This window comes from Neodiprion pinetum, chromosome 7 (assembly GCF_021155775.2).
Source record: "Neodiprion pinetum isolate iyNeoPine1 chromosome 7, iyNeoPine1.2, whole genome shotgun sequence".
NCBI lineage: Eukaryota > Metazoa > Arthropoda > Insecta > Hymenoptera > Diprionidae > Neodiprion > Neodiprion pinetum.
Genome location: NC_060238.1, coordinates 12,954,216 through 12,976,841, shown reverse-complemented (window position 1 = coordinate 12,976,841; position 22,626 = coordinate 12,954,216). Strand labels below are relative to the sequence as shown.

Here is a 22,626-nt window from a genome sequence, read left to right as displayed (position 1 = left end):
CTTGACTCAAAAAAAGACCGTCAACTCACGGATCTTTGCGCCATTCAAAATATCCATGGTACTATGTAAAAAAAAAGCATTTTAAGGTTTATAAAATTTTTTCAAAAATGGCGGAGTTAGAGCTATGTGAATTTTTGTAAACCACTGTTGCATCGCTATGTTCGAAAATTTATATCTCCGAAAGTATTCATCGGAGCGAACTGATCCTGCAATCATTCTCTTTGTAAAAGAATGCGCATCGATACAAAGAATTTCATTTGAAAAAAAAATAATTTCTTTTAATCTTGTTTCAGTGTTTTTTTTTTTCTCGATTTCGCTGCCAATTCCTCGGTACTCACAACTATTCACGGAGACATTTTTTTTTCAGATACCTGTATCCTTTTCCATCATTCTTAAAAAAAAATCTACGGAAAGAATACCTGGGCGGGAGAAAAAAAAAGAATCGTCTCGTCGCGCGCCGATCCACGTCAGCGTTACTCTCGCGAGCTCGCTGTGTTGCGTAAAGTGGAGTTAAACTTTATTTCATGCTCTTCTACTTACACGGGCCATCCATTCTACGAAAATAGTTATTCCACCACCTTTGCCCTTCCGTATCCGTCTACTGGTCATCCGCATAGTAGAATTTTATCGAAGTGAGGTCAGTCGCATAACACCAGGTCAAAGAAGCTGCGTAATCGTCGAAAGAAATGGTAAAAAAATATCGGTTTAGGAGCATCTGATGTCGAATAATCTGAGAGAATTGTATCAATTGTTCCGTGATCGATATCCGGATAAAAAAATCGATTTTTCTAAATTTGCAGAGTTGCGCCCGAAAGAATGTATTTTGGCAGGACCGAGTGGCACACATACCGTGTGTGTTTGTACCTATCACCAAAATGTAAAACTGATGACGATGGGCGCAAATATTAGTGATTTACTTAAGAAAGGAGCTGTGAATTTTCCGGCCTATCAGCATTGTTTAGCTCAAATCGTTTGCAATCCATCACAGTTACAGTGTCGTTTAGGAGAATCCTCGAATTGTCCTGGTGAGAATATCATCGAAACATCATTGCAGGAAGCGTTTGCGAATAAGTTCATCAACGATGTTACTTATATACGGTGGATATCAGTGGATCGAACGTCTTTGGAGACACTCACCAAAAAGTCCGAGGATTTTATAGATAACCTCTGTGATCAATTGTCAAAATTGGTTGCACATGATTTCATTGCGAAGCAGCAAAGTAGTTATTGGCAGAAGATGAAAGACAGCTTGAAAATTGGTCAATTTTTAGTAGTATGCAATTTCGTTGAGAATTATGCATTTGTTGTACAAGATTCCACGCAAGGGTTTCACTGGAGCAATAAATAGGCGACTATTCATCCAATCGTGGCTTACTATAAAAGTTACGGTGACGACCAGTTGTGACATTTTAGTTTCGTGATAATTTCCGAGCATCTGAAACATAATGCAGTTGCAGTTCATTTATTTCGGAAAAAGTTCATCAAATTTATGAGAGAGAAGTTTCAAAATTCGATTTCTATAGAAAAAATAATTTATTGCTCCAATGGAGCAGCTTCTCAATATAAGAACAAAAAAAATTTCGTAAACATAACACATCAAATGAATGGTCGAGTATTTGTCCGATTCATATTTGAGTTACGTGAAACCGGAATCGTCGACAAAACAAATTTTTGCTGCACTAGACAATATCTTCGAACGAAAAAGTGTGGCAAAACAACTAGGAGCTCGAAAGAAATTATTTAGTTTAAAATTAGAAGGTGATACAGATTTATGTAAACACTTTATGCAGTTCGATTCTTTGATATCGGAGTTAGCATCAGCCGGGGCAACCATCTCGGAGGTTGATAAAGTGGCTCAATTATTACTTACTTTACCACCTTCGTACAATGGTGTTATAACAGCCATCGAGACTTTATCGGAAGATAATATCACGTTAAGTTTCGTGAAAACCAGATTATTAGATCATGAAGTTGAACTCGTAAATGAAAATCTTGATACGAGTAAAAAGGTTCTTCATGTGGAGCAGAAAACCAATGACGTCAAACGATATAATAAGGAGTTCAGAAAGCCGTGGAAAAATCATCGTGGGATCGTCAAGCCTAAGCACAATGGTGCAAATAATAAGATGCATGTTAAGTGTCACCATTGCGGAAGGAGAGGACATTATAAAAATGAATGTCGTTACTACCTGCAGAGTTTAAAGCCTAAGCCCAATGCAGAAAGACCAAGGACAGTTCAGTCCATCCAAGCTGACCCACTGAATGGAGACGGATTTGCATTTATGGCTGGAAACTTTCAGTTACTAAATGAAAGAAATAAAATTTCTTTCATACTCGATTCAGGTGCCTCTGACCATCTGATAAATCGAGAGGACCTAGCCGACACCTTTGCTGACCTACAGACACCCATCAAAATTTGTATTGCGAAGAATGGAGCCTTCATCACCGCAACTAAGATGGGAACCATCGGAGTGACAAGCAATATGGGAGTTCAAGGGAAAATCGAGAATGTACTGTACAGTCCTGATGTACCGTATAATTTGTTATCAGTATACAAGATGCAGCAAGTAGGATACTCAGTCAATTTCAGTAAACCTGGAGTGATAGTAAGCCGAAATGGTAAGACGGTAATGACTGGTAAGCCGAAGAACAATCTATTTACTCTTCCTGTAAGTAAAAGCTTTATCAATTATTCAAATAATGCATCTAATTCCGAATACAAATTATGGCATCAGCGATTAGGCCATATAGGAAAAGAAAAGTTTAATAAAATAAGAAATAAGCAATTAGTAGATGACGTAGAACGGGTAAGTAAAATAATACCTAACAATTATTTATGTGAAGCTTGTATTAACGGTAAACAAGCGCGACTATCATTTAATTTAAAAATAGTAAATCTATATACTGATAATGGTAGAGAGTATTTATCTAATGAGATGAAGGATTATTGTATACAAAAAAAAAGGTATCAGTTATCATCTCACAGTACCACGAACTCCATAATTAAATGGTGTATCTGAGAGGATGGTCAGGACGATCACAGAGAAAGCGCGAACAATGATATCTGGTGCAAAATTAGATAAAGTATTTTGGGGTGATGCAGTTTTAACTGCAACTTATCTAATTAATATAACACCAACAAATCATTGAATGCGAATAAAACACCATATGAAATGTGGTATAATAAGAAACCACAGTTGAAATACCTAAAGGTTTTCGGTTCAACCGTATATGCGCATGTTAAAACCAGTAAAAATAAATTTGATGAAAAGTCATCAAAGGGAATACTGGTAGGTTACGAACCAAATGGGTATAGAGCATATGAAATGTGGTATAATAAGAAACCACAGTTGAAATACCTAAAGGTTTTCGGTTCAACCGTATATGCGCATGTTAAAACCAGTAAAAATAAATTTGATGAAAAGTCATCAAAGAGAATACTGGTAGGTTAAGAAACCAAATGGGTATAGAGTGTATGAAGTGGAGAATGATAAATATGTGGTAGTAAGAGATGTAATTGTAGATGAGACAAATCTTATTGAGTCAAGACCCAAAATAAAAGTACTTGTTGAGGTCGATTCAGGTAGAAAAACTGTAGTCCCTAACGATGCGTTAAACTCAGTAGACGACCCAAGTACCAGACTTGACAACAATAAGATGGATAGTAATAGTAGTATTGAAAATTCACACAATACAGTACCTCAACTTAATGACACACAGGCAGACAGTATTGAAAAACAAACCGATAATTCTTCATCTCAAGACAGCGTAGAACTTAGGCGGAGTAATAGACTCAAGGGTCGTAGCCAAACTTCATATAATGAAGATGATACGTCTTTTGATTATTTGCTGTGTGCACAATCCATTGTATGTCCTGTTCCTAATTCATATGAGGAAATTAAGAATAGGAATGATGCTAAACAATGGCAGAAAGCAATTGATGATGAATTAAATTCTTTGTTGATAAACAAAACTTGGACTTTAGTACCAAAACCAAGTAATACAAATATTGTAGATTGCAAATGGATATTTACAATAAAGAACGATGAGTTCGGGAATCCATTAAAGTATAAAGCTCGTTTAGTTGCCAGAGGTTTTAGTCAAAAATATCTTGTAGATTATGATGAAACTTTTGCTCCGGTTGCAAGAATTTCGACCTTTAGATTTTTAATAGCCTTTTGAAATCAACATGGTTTGTTAGCCCACCAGATGGATGTCAAAATTGCGTTTTTGAATGGTGAGTTAAAGGAGGAAATATATATGCGGGTACCTGAGGGTGTAAAAGGTGAGGACAATCAAGTTTGTAAACTAAACAAAGCATTATATGGCTTGAAACAAGCTGCCAGATGTTGGTTTGAATTATTTGAAAAGACTCTTTTAGAAAAAGGTTTCACAAATTCTTATGGAGATCGGTGCATGTACTGTAACGTGGCATTTTTACTGCGCGTTCCACACGGCTCCCCGAACTCTAGACGGACCACAGACTTAGGGAGCACGCGGAGCAGACCGCGGCTCATTTCAAAAAAGAGCGCCAGGACAACAGTCACGCATCCGAGACTCTAAGAGGGGACCATCGCCGGTTTAGCGAATAAGACTTTTCAGGATTTTTGTTTATTTTTTTTTGGGTGGCGAGTAAATGCGGCTTCAGACAGGGGATCGGCAGCAAATCCGAACGACGTTACTGGATGGCAATCGCGGCGGATCGCGACGAAAGGAGGGCCTCGCACGAGGCTACGGAGAGAGCGTCAACGGAGAGCTCTGCCGCGAGGGAATCCAAGGCGGACGAGATTCCCGTTGGTGGCCGGCGAGCCGTAGCCCCCCCCCCCCCCTCCGTCACCCAACTGACGACAGGTACCCTCGCGAAGTCATCACCACGCCACTGCCAAGCTACGGGGTACCCGAGACTGGCCAGCCAATCAACACCCCGCGACAGCGGAATTCAACGATAGCGATACGCTAGATTGTAAGAATTGCGTAACGAGAACCCCAATGCGATCGGGAAAATTTTGACTATGGATGGCGCCTATGTTCGGGGCATGTTCGAATTGCGGCTCCGATTTGCAGGACTCGTCACTTGAGTCCTGGCGACAGTTCGCGACAGTTGAGTAGAGTAAAAAGTCAAAAACAAAAAAAAAACCCTATCTGAAGTGTGTGTGCCATGGCCGAGACAGGAGTTGGCGCGTTCTTGGTGTGGTTGCGAAGCGGCAAGCGCTATTAATTCTTTGCGAACGCATTTCGAGTGCAAGTAGATCGGCGCACCGGCACCCGGTTGGCCTAGTCCTTGTTGAGTTAGAGTAGTACTCGAAATTCGTTTACCGATCTCCTTGATGATGACCGTAGCCTGAGTTTTCGCGATAACGCGTAGAGTCAAGAGGATCCCGGTAAAGTCTCGCGTCGAGTCACGGTTTCGAGTGGGAAACAATTTCGGAGTGAAATTGAGTGCAGCCAAATTCCGCTGCACAGGGTCTCGTCGAGTCTGCGCACGTAAAAAGGGTGGTGAACTTTGGGGAAATAGGGACTACGATTGGAGCTCGGATGCGTCATAATACGCTATACACTCGCACGATCAAAAAAGCTTCCTAGAGTGATTAATTTGGTCGCGATTAGCGCGTCGAGTCACGTCTTTTTGATTTAGTTTACGAATGCTTGTGCATCAGTAAGGTGGCGACTAGCGCCCGTAGAAATAAGATCTTAGCTAGATTCAATCACGATTGCGATTAGCGCGTCGAGTATGATCTAGATGACGTTTTTGTTTAGCGGTGAATAATTGAGTGACGAGTAGCGTCGTAGTCGAGGCCGATCGCGGGCAGCGCATCGAGTCCGATTTTGTTTTTGGTTTTTGCGAGTTAGGGTATTATCAAGACGGCGACTAGCGCACGTAGGCCGTAGAGGTCTCCTAGATTTATTCATTTTTTTTTTCTTATTATTTGGTCTGTTTCTCCCTTTCTTATTTCTTTTGGATTAAATTTAAACCTGTGTATTTGGAATCGCGAAGGACGACTTGCGCAGTCGTATGATTATTTTTATTTTTATTTTTTTTTTGTAATATCGCTGACGAGAAATATATTATTGGAATTTTATAGTGATTTGGCCAAACCACGCGTTGGCTTACTTGTGTTACATCTCTCTCTACCCAAAAATTACCCCTCCCCTCTCCGCGGTACTGAGTTATGGAGTATATGGTCGCGGTATTTCGCATTACCGATTTCGAGGCGTGTTAATCACGCCAGGCGCCCAACAAATCTCGCGATATTGTTTTAGGTCCAGGGTACATCGTGGACGCCGATTTATTGTGTACGAGGTAAGTTCTCGGTCATTTTCTCCGAGTGATCGAGGTGCAGAAAAATCCACGTCACAGTACGTACCAAATAGAGGAGATGTTTCTGAAAATATTTATGTTGTGTTATATGTGGATGATCTAGTGATGTGCACTGCTGATGAAAATACAATGCAGAATTTTAAAAATTATTTAATGAATAAATTTTCAATGGTTGATTTAAAGGAGGTAAAATTCTTTTTAGGCATTAGAGTTACTAGACAAAATAATATCACAACACTAGATCAAAGCACATATATTAAAACAGTATTAGAAAAATTTAACATGGCAGGTTGTAACCCTGTAAGTACACCGTTAGAATGTAATTTGGATTATGAGGCATTGGAATCCGATGAGAAGTACGATGCTCCGTGTCGAAATCTCATTGGATGTCTAATGTATTTAATGGTATGTACAAGGCCCGATCTAACTTTAACTATAAGCTTACTGAGCAGATATATGAACAAAAATAATCGAGAACTTTGGCAATGTTTAAAACGAGTGCTTAGATATTTACAAGGTACTATAAATCTGAAATTAAAATATGTACAAGGAACATATAATAACATATTTACAGGGTACGTTGACTCTAATTGGGGAGGAAATGATAATCCTGAGTTAAAACATAAAAGAAAAAGTACAACGGGTTACTTATTTAAGTTGTATGATAGATGTACAATATGTTGGAACACAAAAAGGCAGGCATCTGTGGCAGGTTCATCTACAGAGGCTGAATATATGGCTCTGTATGAAGCTGTCAAGGAGGCAATATGGTTGAAAACTTTAGCAGCAGGTATAAACCTGGAAACTAAAGAACCTATCTTAATATATGAAGATAACACTGGATGTATTAGCATCGCTAATAATCCAACAAGCCACAAAAGATCCAAACATATTGACATCAAATATCATTTCTCTCGGGATCAATGTGAGAAAAAGGTTATAATTATTAAACATATTCCAACAGATCAGCAGATTGCAGACTTGCTGACCAAGCCACTACCAAAGTTTAAATTCCTGGAGTTAAGGGCGAAGATGGCATTGGAAGATGGATTAGTAAATATTAAGTAATATCTAGATGCAATATTATTATTGTAATTTTTTTTGGTTTTATGATCTGATAAGGTTTTTCTGGGTTTCCCTCATCGTAAAGACAAATGTCGGATCATTATGTACACGGTTAGTAACAACCGTCCCAGACAAAGAGTAAACGGAAGGTATGTCGATCATTATTAAAAAGTATTGTATTCAACTTTTATTTTAAGTTATCAAATATATATATTATAATTTTCATTATTATTGTAAATCGTAAAAGAGATTAACTTTTGAGGGGGCGTGTTGAAATATTGAGTTCGTCTACAAAAGTTTCTCTCTTTTGTGATATTATATTTCTCATATTTAAGTTTTGTCTATTTGTTTTAAAAGTGAAAGTTTTCACTTTTTGCAACATCTGGTAAACACATTGTCAGCCCTGTAGCGATTGCTTTTATGGTTTTCTGGAAGTAAGGATGGGAGCACTCGAACAGAGCCATATAACCAGGTATAATTTTGCACATGGTATAGACCCTTGAAACATATATTTTTAACAATACAGCTGCAGTGGTATGGCTCCAAGGAGCCAGTTCACTCTGTCAGTTTACTCTGATCCTTCAGTTGAGAAAGACATACCTTCGACACTCTATTTTGAATAAAAAGAACAATCTTCCTAAAATAAATCTTTGATTATTTGATTAAAATTAATCACACCAACATCCATAATCCCAACACCAATCCTATTCAAACACCGCTGAATCTATATAATTCGGCATGTTCTTATTTTCGGAGCATATCTTTTGCGTACTGTAGGTCTGCAGAACATCAAGCGGAAGAATCTATTTTACAAAATCGATTCGATAAAGCCTTGACAGTTCGTAGCACTCTGAAATTACATGCGGTAATTCCAGTATTTCATAAACTCGTCAAAACAAAATTATCTGCCGCATCAGAAAAATTTGGTTCGACGAAAATTATGAATCAATTTCAAATAGAGGTGTCCTAATAAGCGTTATCCTGCAAATCATCGTTAAAAATATCATTCCTTTTCAGAGCCACCAAAATATTGCAAAAGATCAATTAGTCACATAGCACAAACCGAGTGAAATAGAATCAAACGCAATTCTAGCACAGGTGTATTCAACGAACCATAACCGTACTGGAATTCTCAGAACAGGTATGTATAACTCCGAGAAAGGATGCCCAGTAGACGGATACGGAAGGGCTAAAATGATTGTATAACTATTTTCGTAGAATGTATAGCCCGGGTAAGTAGAAGAGCATCAAATGAAATTTGACTACACTATACGCAACACAGCGAGCTCGCGGGAGTAACGCTGACATGGATCGGCGCGCGACGAGACGATTCTTTTTTTTTCTCCTGCCCAGGTATTCTCTCCATAGATTTTTTTCAGGATTGATGGAAGGATACAGGTATCTGAAAAAAAATGTCTCTGTGAATTGTTGCGAGTCCCGCGGAATTGGCAGCGAAATCAAAAAGAAAAAAAAACACCGAAAAAAGATTAAAAGAAATTATTTTTTTTTCTAAATAAAATTCTTTGTATCGATGCGCATTCTTTTACGAAGAGAACGATTGCAGGATCAGTTCGCTCCGATGAATACTTTCGGAGATATAAATTTGCGAACATAGCGGTGCAACAGTGATTTACAAAAATTCACATAGCTCTAACTCCACCATTTTAAAAAAAAATTCAAAATACTTGAAATGGTACTTTCTTTCTTTTACATATTATTACGGATATGTTGAATGGTGCAAAGATCCGTAACTTGACGGTTTTTTTTTGTTTTCAGTGAAGTGATGTGGACCCGCTCAGGTACTTGAACAGATTTTTTTCCAGCAGACAGCTTGCATTGCTATTTAGTGATCATAATTAATATCAATGCAATACGTTATGAAATAAGATATTCAACTTTTATAACATAACAAAAGCCTTTCAGTGAATTTAAGGTAAAAGTCTTCTGAATAAAATGATTTATCATGCAGATTGAAATTGTGACCTTTTACGAAATTTTCAACTCACTTCAAGCGGGTTAAAACGAAGTACCAATATCTAGGCTTCTGTTTATATTTCCCATATTTTCCATATCTGTATTTTCAAAAAGACCTTTCGTAATTCACGAATAGAATAGGGTTGCCGTTTATGGATGGTGCACTGTCCTTGGCCAACCATGAAAAGCGTTTCAATTGTTTTTATTACCAGAAGTTCATTCCGTTATTGATGCGATCCAAAGAATGTCTACTGCGTTAAATAGAACTGCAATTTTTGCACACTCAATTACTTGAAAATAAAATTTTATACTGCTCAAAGCCAACCAATCACTTTTGTGTTAATTGTGGCTAGGCACTTATTTACACGTAAAGGATGAAGATACAAATAGAACGATCTTCGATTGATGGCTACAATCTACATACGGTACTAAAGTCGCCAAAAATATGTCAAACCTATATCGTAATAAAATTACTGTGGTCATGAATTTCGACCAGACAACCTCCTAAAATTTTTTTTTTAAACAGCTTTGAATGAGTTTACGTAACGGAAGTAACTTCACTCGACTTTAAGTAACTTCACATCACTTCAATTTGTAAAAATCAATTGAGATCAATCTCAGAATACTTGTTATAAATATTCCGATCAAACCTGCAGCTTGCATCGAGTTTCAGACGAAAAATTTGTCACCAGAATCTTGAATCGGGTCACCTACCTTCTCGAGTTCTTTGAGACTAGCCGGCGATACGTCCGAGTGTCGTCTTAACTCTGGACTTCTTGGTGGTGCCAAACCGCTACTGATGCCTCCGACGTTGCTCCCGGTCTGACAGCCAAGTCTAGCGTCACTGTGCCTTCTCTGGAGCGCCTCCAAAACCGGAACGTCTAGGAGCGAATCCGTCGACTCTTGGGTCACGACTGGCTGCACACGGGAAGCGACTTTCCGCCGACATACGCTGCATCGCCATGTCGCCTGAGAAACACGATTCGAAACTCAACTCAAGAGACTTTCTTTACGTGGATAGATGAAATTCGTAGTAGGATTTCCAACGAATAAAAAATTATAGGATGTACAGTTCACTGGAAGAATGAGCCTAATGAAAAACATTGTAATTCATTGATCTGAATATTATAGAAAGGAACTTACAAGAATAGCAGTGATCATCTTATGATTCATGACTGTACAAAGCAATTCAATTATTAGGACTGCTATCAAGTACGATCAAAATATTTGGTAATTATTGATAATAATAATAATAATAATAATAATTACTTCCAAACCTACCATATCCTTTTGAGTATGCACCCACAAGCGACTAGCTTGGGGAGGGTAAAGAATGGTTATAATTATCAAACCTATGTTTTGTAGAAAGACAAATTAACCTTATTTTGATTTATATTGGGCAATCTGTAAATAATATACTATCCTCGAACCAAGTAAACAACAATATAATTTAAGTATTGACAAATCGAAACAAAAATGTAAACTTTTCAAAATTGTCAGGAAAGAAATTATTCGCGTGGGGAATTTGTGTTTCCAAATTCTCTTTTCTTAAGTTTCACGTTTCAAACCTTGACTTTATCATTCATCTTAAGATTTTTATGTTACCGTAGTAGATAAGCAAGGCCGGTTCTGGATAGAAACACCTTCTTTACCGACCAAGCCGACCAGTCCGCCTATAGTTTGCCCCAGGCGAAAAATAATATTTTCCACGTACTTCGAATACATAACCAGGTGACGTAACCATGTGACGTTACCGGCTGATGTGCCCACGGCGGTCATTTTGAAAATAGCGGTCATTTCGACGGCAGCCATTTTGATTTTTTTGATGGCGGCCATTTTGATTTTTTCGATGGCGGCAATTTTGATTTTGTGATGGCGGCCATTTTTGATAGCGGCAATTTTGATTTTTTGATGGCGGCAATTTTGATTTTTTGATAGCGGCCATTTTGATGGCGGCCATGATTTTTTTGATGGCGGCGATTTTGATTTTGTGATGGCGGCCATTTTGACGGCAGCCGTGATTTTTTTTTGATGGCGGCAATTTTGATTTTGTGATGGCGGCCATTTTGACGGCGGCCATGATTTTTTTTGATATATAACCAATAGTTTGCCCCAGGCGAAAAATAATATTTTCCACGTACTTCGAATACATTCTTTTACGTTAATCGACCGGATGGTGACATCGCAATCAGATAGACAGGGAATGCCGATGACGATCCGTAAACTTTCACGCTAATAGTTTACCCCCAGGGCGAAAATTTCACATTCGAAAAAAATATTATTAGAATTTATTGTATCGGAATCGTCCGACGGAGAGCGGCATGCGGTCAAAGGATTTCGGTGCGACGTTGAATTCTGGAAGTTTGATGGTGACCATTTTGATTTTTTTGATGGCGGCAATTTTGATTTTGTGATGGCGACCATTTTGACGGCGGCCATGATTTTTTGTATATATAGCCAATAGTTTGCCCCAGGCGAAAAATAATATTTTCCACGTACTTCGAATACATTCTTTTACGTTAATCGACCGGATGGCGACATCGCAATTAGATAGACAGGGAATGCCGATGACGATCCGTAAACTTTCACGCTAATGATTTACCCCCAGGGCGAAAATTTCACATTCGAAAAAAATATTAATAGAATTTATTGTATCGGAATCGTCCGACGGTGAGCGGCATGCGGTCAAAGGATTTCGGTGCGACGTTGAATTCTGGAAGGTTCTGACGTACAATCGATGACACAACATTTCGGTAGCTTCTAGAAGTTTCTCAAGGAATACGGATATAAAAGGCTGAAATTCAGGCCCGAAAGACAGTCTTGCACCTTCAGCTCTCATGAAGAGAACTCCAAGTAAAGCAGAACTAAAACAGCGAATCGATCTGTTCCTAAAAAATATTCACGACTTGAAAACCATTGTGAATCAGAAGTCAGAACTAAACACAGTGACAAAAAAGTTTGCAAATCTAAATTTATCAAAAAAACACGTAACTGTTGAACATTAAAAAAATGGATTTCACAAAACTGAACAAAGTGGCAAGCATGGCCGAATTCCTACCGACAAAGAAATTGACCGAGCTAGAAATTTTCAAAATCTACAAAGTCACCAATATTCGACGAGTTCAAACGAGGTTTGGACAGCGTATCGTCACAGATCTGAACGACGAATTCAGAATATTCTTACCGGCACGGATTGTGCGAATGCTCAACGAGGACGAGACTCAGTACCAGAAATTGATGCAGGCGACGGAGGTGGAGCGGCTGCTCTTGCAATATCTAGGCGGCCAGTATGGGCAAATCGAGTTCAAAGATGCGTCGGCTCTCGCCTAACTTGTACACCGTACGAGGACAACGTGTACAGCGTCTCCTTACACCACTGTTCCAATTATATATATATATATATATATAGAAGAATCAATTACAATAATTAACATTGATCGATGTAAAATTTTTTTTCAAAAAAAATGTTTTATTGAATAAACAAAAAAAAATGAAATGTTTTATTGAATGAACAAAAAATGCGTATACATTTTTTTTTTTGTTCTCTTCAACCTTTTAGTCCACTAATGATCTGAAACAGAGAAAAGCAGCGATTGCGATTTCGATCCCGTGCGTTCTCCATCGTTTTGACGATATTTGAGTATGTTTCAGCAGCCATGACTTTAAAGCTGATATTTGCAGAACTTTGATGACCTTTTGACTTGCATGTGTCGTGTAAGACTGATGAGTCTCGACGTTGAATTCTGGAAGGTTCTGAAATAAACTCTTAACTAGCAGGACAGAGGTTCTGAATAAAACGGTTGTTATTGACGATGCAAAATATTTAATTGAAAAAAAACAACTCAAGATTACAGTTTTACATGAAATTCGTAATGCTAATTTATGAATGTTCTTACTCAACGGTATCGCACCCATGCTTTAGACAATGAGAATGAATAACTGTTCGAGGAGATACCGATTGTCTTTTGTGTTTGAGTAAAAAATTTCGCAGTAACAATACGTTTTGGGCTGCACAGTTTGGACGTAATATAGCGTGATGCGTACAGTTTGAATTCGTGTGCGACATTTTATTCGACTTCTGCAACGACGGACAACTCAAATCCATCATTTCAACGACTTCAGCTTTTTCACCCAGAAGTTTCTGCAGCCAACTTTTCTTCTCCAAACCTTTTACGTAAACTGTTAAAGCCTCACGCAGCGGCATACATTCGATGGTAAAGTCGAGCTTCTCGAAAGGTAAATCACCACCTTCCCAGGATAGTCCATGATAATTCCGTGACAGCCACAAATTGTCGCTTTTAAATGGAGCAAGTAAACAATTCCAATCGTACGGAGGTTCGAAGAAAAAAGTTGACGGGTTGGCCTCTTGGTCGAGTGACACAACTGCCAACTCTTTTGGTGTAAAACCGGAACCCGGTCTTCTGAATCCTTGTACGTCGACTATGAACTCCATCGTGAAAAAAATACTGAATCGATTGTCACAACGTTCAAGGTTTTTATACCAATTTTCTCACCCCGCCACTCAGCGGATTATATTCAATTATACGATCATGTGAAATCAAGCAGTGGGCAGATGTACCGGTAGGAAAGTTATTCTTCGCCTCAAATTCTATACGAATATCTACCGGTCCAGATTTCAGAGCCTCGTTTTGTTTCGAACAGTCGATGAAAATCAAAGGTTCGTACTGTAGAAATTCGCTCTTCGTCAACAGAGGCTCGGGTTCTTTGCCGTAATAGGTGGCTTGGAAGTTTGCGTACATCTCGTACAGTAATGCAAAGCGATTGTGACTCATGTCCAAGTTCAGGTTACCGTACGGATAATACTCGGAATTGAAGAAGAGCTTGACGTCAGTAATGTTACAGTGATCAAGATGACTGGCATTTTTGCCGGCTTTGTTTTTTCGATTCGTTTGAAAACCGAGCATGACAAATCGCGGTTTTTCCAAATGGGTGGACGTTTTCACAGTCCAAACGTGTTTCGTGGTTGCCGGTAGCAAAGGATATTCGTACAACTCCCAACTGCGGAAGCTCATGGAGACTGGTGTATCTTTCTCAATGAAATTCAACAGTGCGATTTTTCGTTGATCCGAGAGATTCACGTAGGGTACTAACCATTCCACCTGATCGATCACGATTCTAAAGTCTTCGTCTTGATTTTGAACGATCGCATTCAAATCACTTTTTGATCTTGTAAGAATCAGCTCGTGTTTCGCGTTAACGACGATCTTGCGATAGTCTTCAGTGAAGCCCAATATCATGCTCAAGGGAATAACTACGTCAAAGTTACCATCGGCATCAGTTAATTTTTTCGTTTCCTGAACATCGAGCCATCCAGCATTTTCCATAAGCCAACTTTGACCAGGGTTGAGCGAAGCGAAACCTTTCAGCAAGCTGGTCAGACCAACGTTTTTACATTTATCAATCTCTACGGCGTTGAGTTCGTACCGTACATCTTCGAACAAATGGCAGATGGCGTTATTGACCAAAGTTGTGATCGCTGCTGCGGTGCCGTCCGATTTGAGCAATTTTCCAGAGATATGCAGCGAACTCTTGCTCGGTGATACGCATAAAACCTGATGCTGAACGGTGATTCGAATCTCATCGCTGTTGTTGAAAGTTGACGATGCGTACGGTTTGTGTGCGTGTATTTCTTGGTGTGCGATTGATTCGTCAAAGACGACAGGTGTTTGAATGCTCAAGATTTCCTCCTTCATGGTACGTAGCATACAACGAAACAGCAGAAACGCAGTTTTATTTGTCGGAAATTCCTTTTCCGAAAGTTGTCAGCTTTAGACCCAGAGCTATCAGGAACTCCACGTTTCGACGTGTTAGCGGTTCGGGAATCGATCGATGACTGACTTGATCGGGACATGCTGACTTACTGATGTAACTCTTTTTGGTCAATCTGTTATATACAATACCCATCTTTTATTGCGATTTGATGTGCAGTCTCACAGTTATAACTTCTCCGCGAAAATTAACCAGATCTCCGTCTTGATCGACTAACCGAAGCTGTACGTGATCTATGGTCTTGACGGTGATCGGAAGGTAAATGACGTGCGACGGTACTTCCACGATCTTATGTCCCGGTGGAACGATAGAAAAAAATTCGTGAATAGTATGCACTTTATGTCCATTGACGTAGGCACCCGTTGTAATGCTGCATTCGACTTGCAACGCGTTGACCTTGAGAATAGTTACAGGCATATCCGAATGGTGAGTTTGGTTAGCTGCCAATACGCGCGGTGTAAATCCGAGAAGCTGACCAATAGAATCCTCAGGTTTCAAATCTACGATATGGTTACATTTGATTTCACTGCGTAACGTATTATTGTTAGGCTTTATGCTGATTTCAATGTCGGTATTTTTTAACGCGTCTTGAACATACTTTTCAATATCCTCAATTTCGTAGCTGCCGGTGGATATAGTGACTACCTTGTCGGCTACGTAAATTTTATTGCGACCGACATCGACGTTGGGAATGGAATTGAAGGTTAACAGTTCAACGAGACCGAGAACATAATTTTTGTTCAGAGCAAGTTCGATCGGAGGAAAATATTGCGCTTCGAGAATCGACGACGTTCCCGATATCGTTAATGTAAACGAATCATCCATGACTGCGAGTGCTCGACTGACGTTATTAAATTACGTGTCATGTTTATATAGCTTATCGCTCAGAAATTTCAGACACAAGTGTCCGCAATCGAATGTACCGTAATCTTGATACCTTTTGTCGTTGTACTTAACGCTACCAACACCGAGATATTTCACGAGGTCTAACGGCGGTTGAAGATGACCGAAACTGTCGAAGTAAACTACATCGCTGCCGCGTTTCTTATACGCAACCCAGTGTGTCCCAGGACCATCTTTATTGTCGAGATTGACTACAGCTGTTTCGTTTTTACGCGGCCCGGTTTTGGGCATTTCGTTGCGCATAAAGACACCTCGGAAGTATGGAATTTTCATGATTTTTGCATACTTCAGCAAATCCCAGTTGGTCAACGCTCGGCGTGGTAGCTTGACATTTAGTTTTTTGAAAAATGAAGACTAAAACCCTTTTTGTAAGGTTTGAGATGGAGACCTTTACCTAAGGCGATCGCTTCCATCGTTTTGTTATGCCGTTTGCTTTCCTCCAATTCTCGTTTAGCCGCGCTCGCATCGTTTACAGCCTTTGCTATACCCGCAGCACCTCCCGCTAAAGCACCCGTAGCGCTGAGACTGGCAAAAATCGGTATGAGAAAAGGTAGAAATCCTCCAACTTTTGAGGGTACCGGTAGAACGTGCGATGATCGAACTTTATGTTTACCACCTTCTTTTTTCACAGCTTCTCGAGCACCTTTGAGTGCAGACTTGATGCTCGTTTTCGCGTCATAGCTTGGAATCATAGACTGTTTTGCCGCTCGTATGATTTTGTTCAAGAAAACGTTCTTAGGTTTTCGACACCCCATGCCTAACTTTGTTTTCACCTTCATCATGTTAGCTACAGCCCAAGCGGCTGCCTTCTCACCCAAATTTGCGTCCGTTGCGAGAACCCGTTTCCAGGCTTTTTCGGCTAATAGTTTATCCGCAACGCTTCTAGCTTCAAGGTTCTCACGACTTTTCGAATACGCTATATCGTGTTCCTTACACGCTGCATCGAGAGGATTGATACCGGAATCGCCTCTCGCGAGTCTTTTCGACAACTTGGTGCCAGAACCGCAGTACTGGTAACCGGGAACATGCAACTCGATCGGAAGTTTGTTGATAATGCTATTTACCAAACCTTTCCCACTTGATCGCTTTTTTGACGATCGCTTACGATCACGTGTGTGCACAATCATGTCCGCTCCGCGACTGAGAGAAAGTTGTTATAAACGATGCATTTATGGAAAAATCCGGCCAGTCACGTTTGAGATGAGGTTCGAGACACAATCGGCCAAGCTGCCCGTGATGAATTTTGACAAATTTACGCAGCAGAGTACAAAACGGAAAAAACGTAATGGCGAATTGTTACCGAGTAGTGTACGTGCGGTATTCTGCGGACCATCCAACAGTGGCAAAACCAACGCATTATTTGCGCTTATAACGCATCCGAACGGTTTGAGGTTCGAAAACCTGTACGTTTACTCAAAATCTCTCAATCAGCCGAAATACAAGTTTCTGAGTCAAGTGCTCGAAAATGTCGACGGTGTTGAGTATGACCCCTTTAACGAGCATGAGCACGTCATTGCACCGAACGAGACGCAACCTAACTCGATCATGATATTCGATGACGTAGCGTGCGAAAAGCAGGATAACATACGCGCGTACTTTTGTATGGGCAGACATCACGACGTAGACTGTTTCTATCTTTGTCAGACGTACGCTTGAATCCCTAAGCATCTCGTGCGCGACAACACCAACTTGCTGGTCTTATTCAAACAAGACGAGATGAATCTGAGACATGTGTACAACGATCATGTAAACACCGATATGTCGTACGTAGAGTTCAAAGACTTGTGTGCGGGTGCTGGAACGGTGACAAATATGGCTTTGTAGTGATCGACAAGGATAGAGAGCTCGGTAATGGTCGGTATAGGAGAGGTTTTGACAATTTCATAAACATGACAAAAGAATAAAATACACGATCTTCGAAGACGACGGAACAGTAGCTTTCCAGAACTAGTTGTGTCAACATGCAGGAAATTCGTAAGGAAAAAGAATTCTTGCATCGTATCGCTCAAGCGAGTAATGCGATTCGTCGTAAGCACAGAATCCTCAAGACGGAAAAAGAGTCGCTGCAGGAAACAATGAAGGATATCTTCAAACCTGTGGTAACCCCGCTGCAGGAATTAGTCAATGTTTCTCGAGGCACGAAACTTGTCAAGGAAGAGGTGAAGGAAGAACTCAAAACTGAAACGAAGGATGAGTCGAAGAATGAAATGGAAGATTCTTTTGCAACTGCAGAGGAAGAGGATCAAACCGTCACGGAATCGTCGGTGAGATCAGAGGATTAATATCTTGAGATGCTCAACGATAAACAAAGACAGCAGGAGTTGGATACCGTGTACGTGGTACGGAGTCTTTCTACTGCCGGGCTGATGGTTGGTGATTCACCGATAAGCTTCGAGCGCGATTCCGTTCGCATAGGCGACACGCTCTATCCGAAAACTCAAGGACTGCTGGAGCTGCTGTTTAAAAAGATGCCCAACAGCGCTCACGTTACCCGCAACGACAGGGAAAATTACAGAAATATCCTTCTCGCAACAAATGCTCACAGAAAGTACTATAGCGCCACCGAGCCTATTCAAAACGCTCAGAGCGCCAAATTCAAACATTTAATTGCTGAGCTGCTGAATATTTCTACGTCAGGCAAAGACGTATCACTGTTGTCACAGATGTCGAAGCGTACGGGCAAAGGTGTTCTGCTACCTCAGGCTTGGGTTACTCGACAAGGTGTTAAAACAGATTATATTTTCTGGGACGACGCTAACGAGCTGGTGGAACGTCTTCGTTTACTCCTGGCATCTCAAGCAGCTGGGAATACAAGTCACAACAATGAAATTATGTCGATTCTGGAAGAATTGCGGGAAGCCGGAATCATTTATTAGCCAATTCTCGTCGACTCTGCAATCATTTACGAGATGAGCATCGACGTGTTTGGACGTCAGCTGAATAAAAACACAGCTGCGAGCACTCGCGGTCCTCCGGGTGTCGGGTTTGAAATAACAGCGGATGGGCATTACGATATACGGAACAAGAGACTGTGCAACATCGCAGAACCCACAGCACCGAACAATGCTGTAACTTTGAAAATCTTGAGACGAAAATTCAGCGTGCTGCAAAAACAAATCGACAACCTCGATCAAATAATCAAAGCTTTGGAGATCACCACGGAGAAAGCCTTGGATACCTTCTACACAGACTTTAAAACAGACAGAGACTTGTCGATTCGAAACGCGGAAATCATTTCCAAATTGGACACCAGATTAATAGCGTTTGAATATGAACGAGAAAAAGCAAGCACTGGTGACGGAACTGCATAAACCTGCACGCCGGAATTACCCACGTCGACGTGTAGACGTGCGCGGTATCGACGAGACCTGGCAGGCGGATCTTGTTGATATGACGTCGTACGCTGGACAAAACAAAGGTTACAAGTACATGCTCACAGTCATTGATATCTTTTCAAAGTATGCGTGGGCTGTACCGATAAAGAGCAAGTCTGAAGATGATGTTACAAAGGCAATGGAATCTGTGCTTGTCGAAGGACGGGTGCCGAAAAATTTACACGTCGACAGAGGAACGGAATTTTACAACTCGAAATTCGAATCGCTTATGACACGCTACGGAATCAAACTTTACTCCACGTACAGTAATTTGAAGGCTTCGATCTGTGAACCTTTCAATCGCACGTTGAAAGATAAAATGTGGACACGGTTCAGCATGCGAGGAAGCTTCAAGTGGCTCGATATCTTATCTGATTTGGTTTCGGCTTACAACAACACCAAACACCGAACCATAAGAATGAAACCGTTGGATGTCACGGTTGCAAACGAAAGGCTGTTATTACGTCAGGCGTACGGAGGGCTTCGAACGATACCTACCATATCGGCAAAATTCAAATCTGGCGACAAAGTTCGAATCAGCAAATTCAAAAATGTCTTCGAGAAAGGTTACACTCCCAATTGGACGACTGAAATATTCACGATAAGTCGAGTGGAAAATACTCATCCTGTGACGTACAAGCTCAAAGACTACCGAGATCAACCCATCGCTGGTGGTTTCTACGAACAAGAGCTCCTCAACGTTAAGCACCCGGATATCTATCTGGTGGAGAAGGTGCTCAAGAAGCGTGGAAGAAAAATATACGTTGAAGGGTTAGGTTTTGACAATACACACAACAGTTGGATAAATGAATCGGACATGTAACTTTTGAATAAATGAATTTTTTTGTAAAAACGTGTGTGTCTCTTTATTTCATACCCGACACATGACAAGTATGCATCTTTGTTTTTTAGACAATCAACCGACATATGCATCGTTGTACAAATTTTTTTATACTTTGGAGCGTTCTTATTAACCATCCTACATAATAATACATCATGGTACAGTTAAAAAAATCAAGCTCTACATAATAATACATCATGGTACAGTTATAAATTAAGTCCTACACAGATTACAGTAATTTATAAAGCTACGGTGCAGGCTTGTAACCCCACGGAAGCGTATCGGCCGTGTTTTGAAACACGATCCGCTTGTCGTCATTCCAGCTCAGTGCTACTTTCTGCTGTTCTACGGTATATACCTCATGCTTTCGACTCATGATCAAATGCTGATTTAAAGATAGATTTTCACGTTTCAACGCACAGTCCAAATAATCGTTGAAGGTTATTTTTCTTAACGCTGATCCTCTAACACCTTTGGCATGTTTGTTGTCTTTTTGATCTCCCAAGACTCGGAATGCGTACAATTTAGCTCGTAACCCTACAAATTCCGACATGATTTTCCCGTTATTCTCGTCTTTCATCAAGCCGAGAACTTTTTTGTTTGCTCGAGGTATTCCGTAAACGTTGTCAAGAGGATAATCCGACGTGTCGAATTTGTGCAAGTCCTCCTTCATGTGTTCGTTTATGTCGGGGACGGTAAAATTGTAAATCAAACTGTCGGTATCCGTGTACATTAATTTTGCTCTGTTGCCAAATTTCTGCTTAATGTAATTGTAATGAAAATCATAGATGTATGTTTCAGATGGATCCAGGATGGAGAAACCTGCATACAATGGTTTATTCAATTTGACTTTCGTCTTATTCATTTCGACGATAACCATCTCTTTGTCGAAAACGGTGCAGCTGTGAAAATTAAGCTTGGCTATGGTAGCTCTCGCACCGTACCGTCCATCCCATTCGGTGATCAATCGAACATCTCTGTACTTTCGCACGTTTTCCATAGTTTTGCCAAAAACTGCGTTGTTCATTAGCTTGTAAAAATTTTTCTCAAATTCGTTGTCAGATTTTTTTCGCAAATCGGTATTCAAATCTATATATTTTTTGAGCCACGGGGTTTGCCTGAATTTGAGAACTCTGCGAATTTGAAGTAATTTTAAGCCTAATTGTAAGCATTGTTTCAAAACGCTGTAGTGAACAACGTAGTTTTTCTTGGAAAATAGCGTGGGCGTCAATTTTGGCTGTTTATTGGTCGAAATCGGAGGTACATAGTGCTCCGGACACAATGGTAAATCCTTATGAGTTTCATGCAGTTCCGCAGGATATTCCAAATCTACCTCCAGCACGTAACCAAACTCTGCATCGTCCGAGATGGTAAGAACGTTGCATTGTCTAAAGTCTGATACCCATTCGAAGGAACTGTATGGCAGAGCAAAGCTCAGAGCTGCACCGTACAAATTATTAACGTCAAAGTACATGAGATAAGATTCTTTGATCTCAGGATCGAATTCCTCTCCCATGTACCTGTTGTTGGCCTTTGCATATCTGTTCGAACACTGTGATACACCACCACGAATACCTTTTTCGATAAACATAACCATGTCTATGTCGGTGAGAAGCTCGAGTTCGATGCCTGTACATTTTAACATCGCATCAAACGACAGACCGGGCGCTGTGTAGTAATGTAACGGATCCAGTTTGTACGTCGTCCAACAATTCTGTCGAAAATTTTGAAAAACGTCAGCCAGTAGAAACACGTCCGTCTGTAAATACAAGTCCGAATGCTCTCCCAAAGTTTGGACGTTAAAAGTTTGCCATACGTCGCACGCGTTGCGTAATCGTCGTCTGATATATTCCGGTCGTTCAATTTTGAATAAAACTGTTCTTTGGCTGGTAAATGTTTCTCCTCAAGCTTCTCCCAACTGCCTATGTATTCGTACGGGAAGACACCTTTCCTAGTCAATAACCGAAATTTGTTCAAGCTACTGCAGAATTTACTTGTTATTGTTTTTCGGCAATCGTCCAGATACGATGATAATTTATCGAGGCTGCTAGGCATGAAACGGTACGAATCTATGAAACGGAACGTTACATCCGTTCCCTTAACGAATTTAGTGAAGGAAATGTACTTTTCTTTGTTGACAGGTAATAGTTTAACAGTACCTTCGAATGACTTACCCAGGGCTTTGATCAGAAAATGCGAATCGTAACCCGAAAGATTGTGGAATATCACTTGGATGGTGTGCGAATTTTGGTAATTTAGATTACAGCTGCGGTGAGCAGCACCACGGTACTTTCCCGTGAAATGACAGTGATCCCGCTGTTTCACGTCTGTGGGCGTAAACGGTTTTTCACAAATATGAC

The 22,626-nt window shown here is 40.3% G+C and overlaps 1 protein-coding gene across 1 annotated transcript in view; it reads right to left on the bottom strand.

Moving 5' to 3' along the window:
• Fife (regulating synaptic membrane exocytosis protein fife) overlaps positions 1-22,626 on the bottom strand; it is a 2,091,151-nt gene that overhangs the window by 1,337,150 nt on the left and 731,375 nt on the right. The window contains exon 6 of the mRNA XM_069137999.1: positions 10,073-10,327. Within this exon, the coding sequence (XP_068994100.1) occupies positions 10,073-10,327 (255 nt within the window). The remainder of the gene's footprint in view (positions 1-10,072; positions 10,328-22,626) is intronic.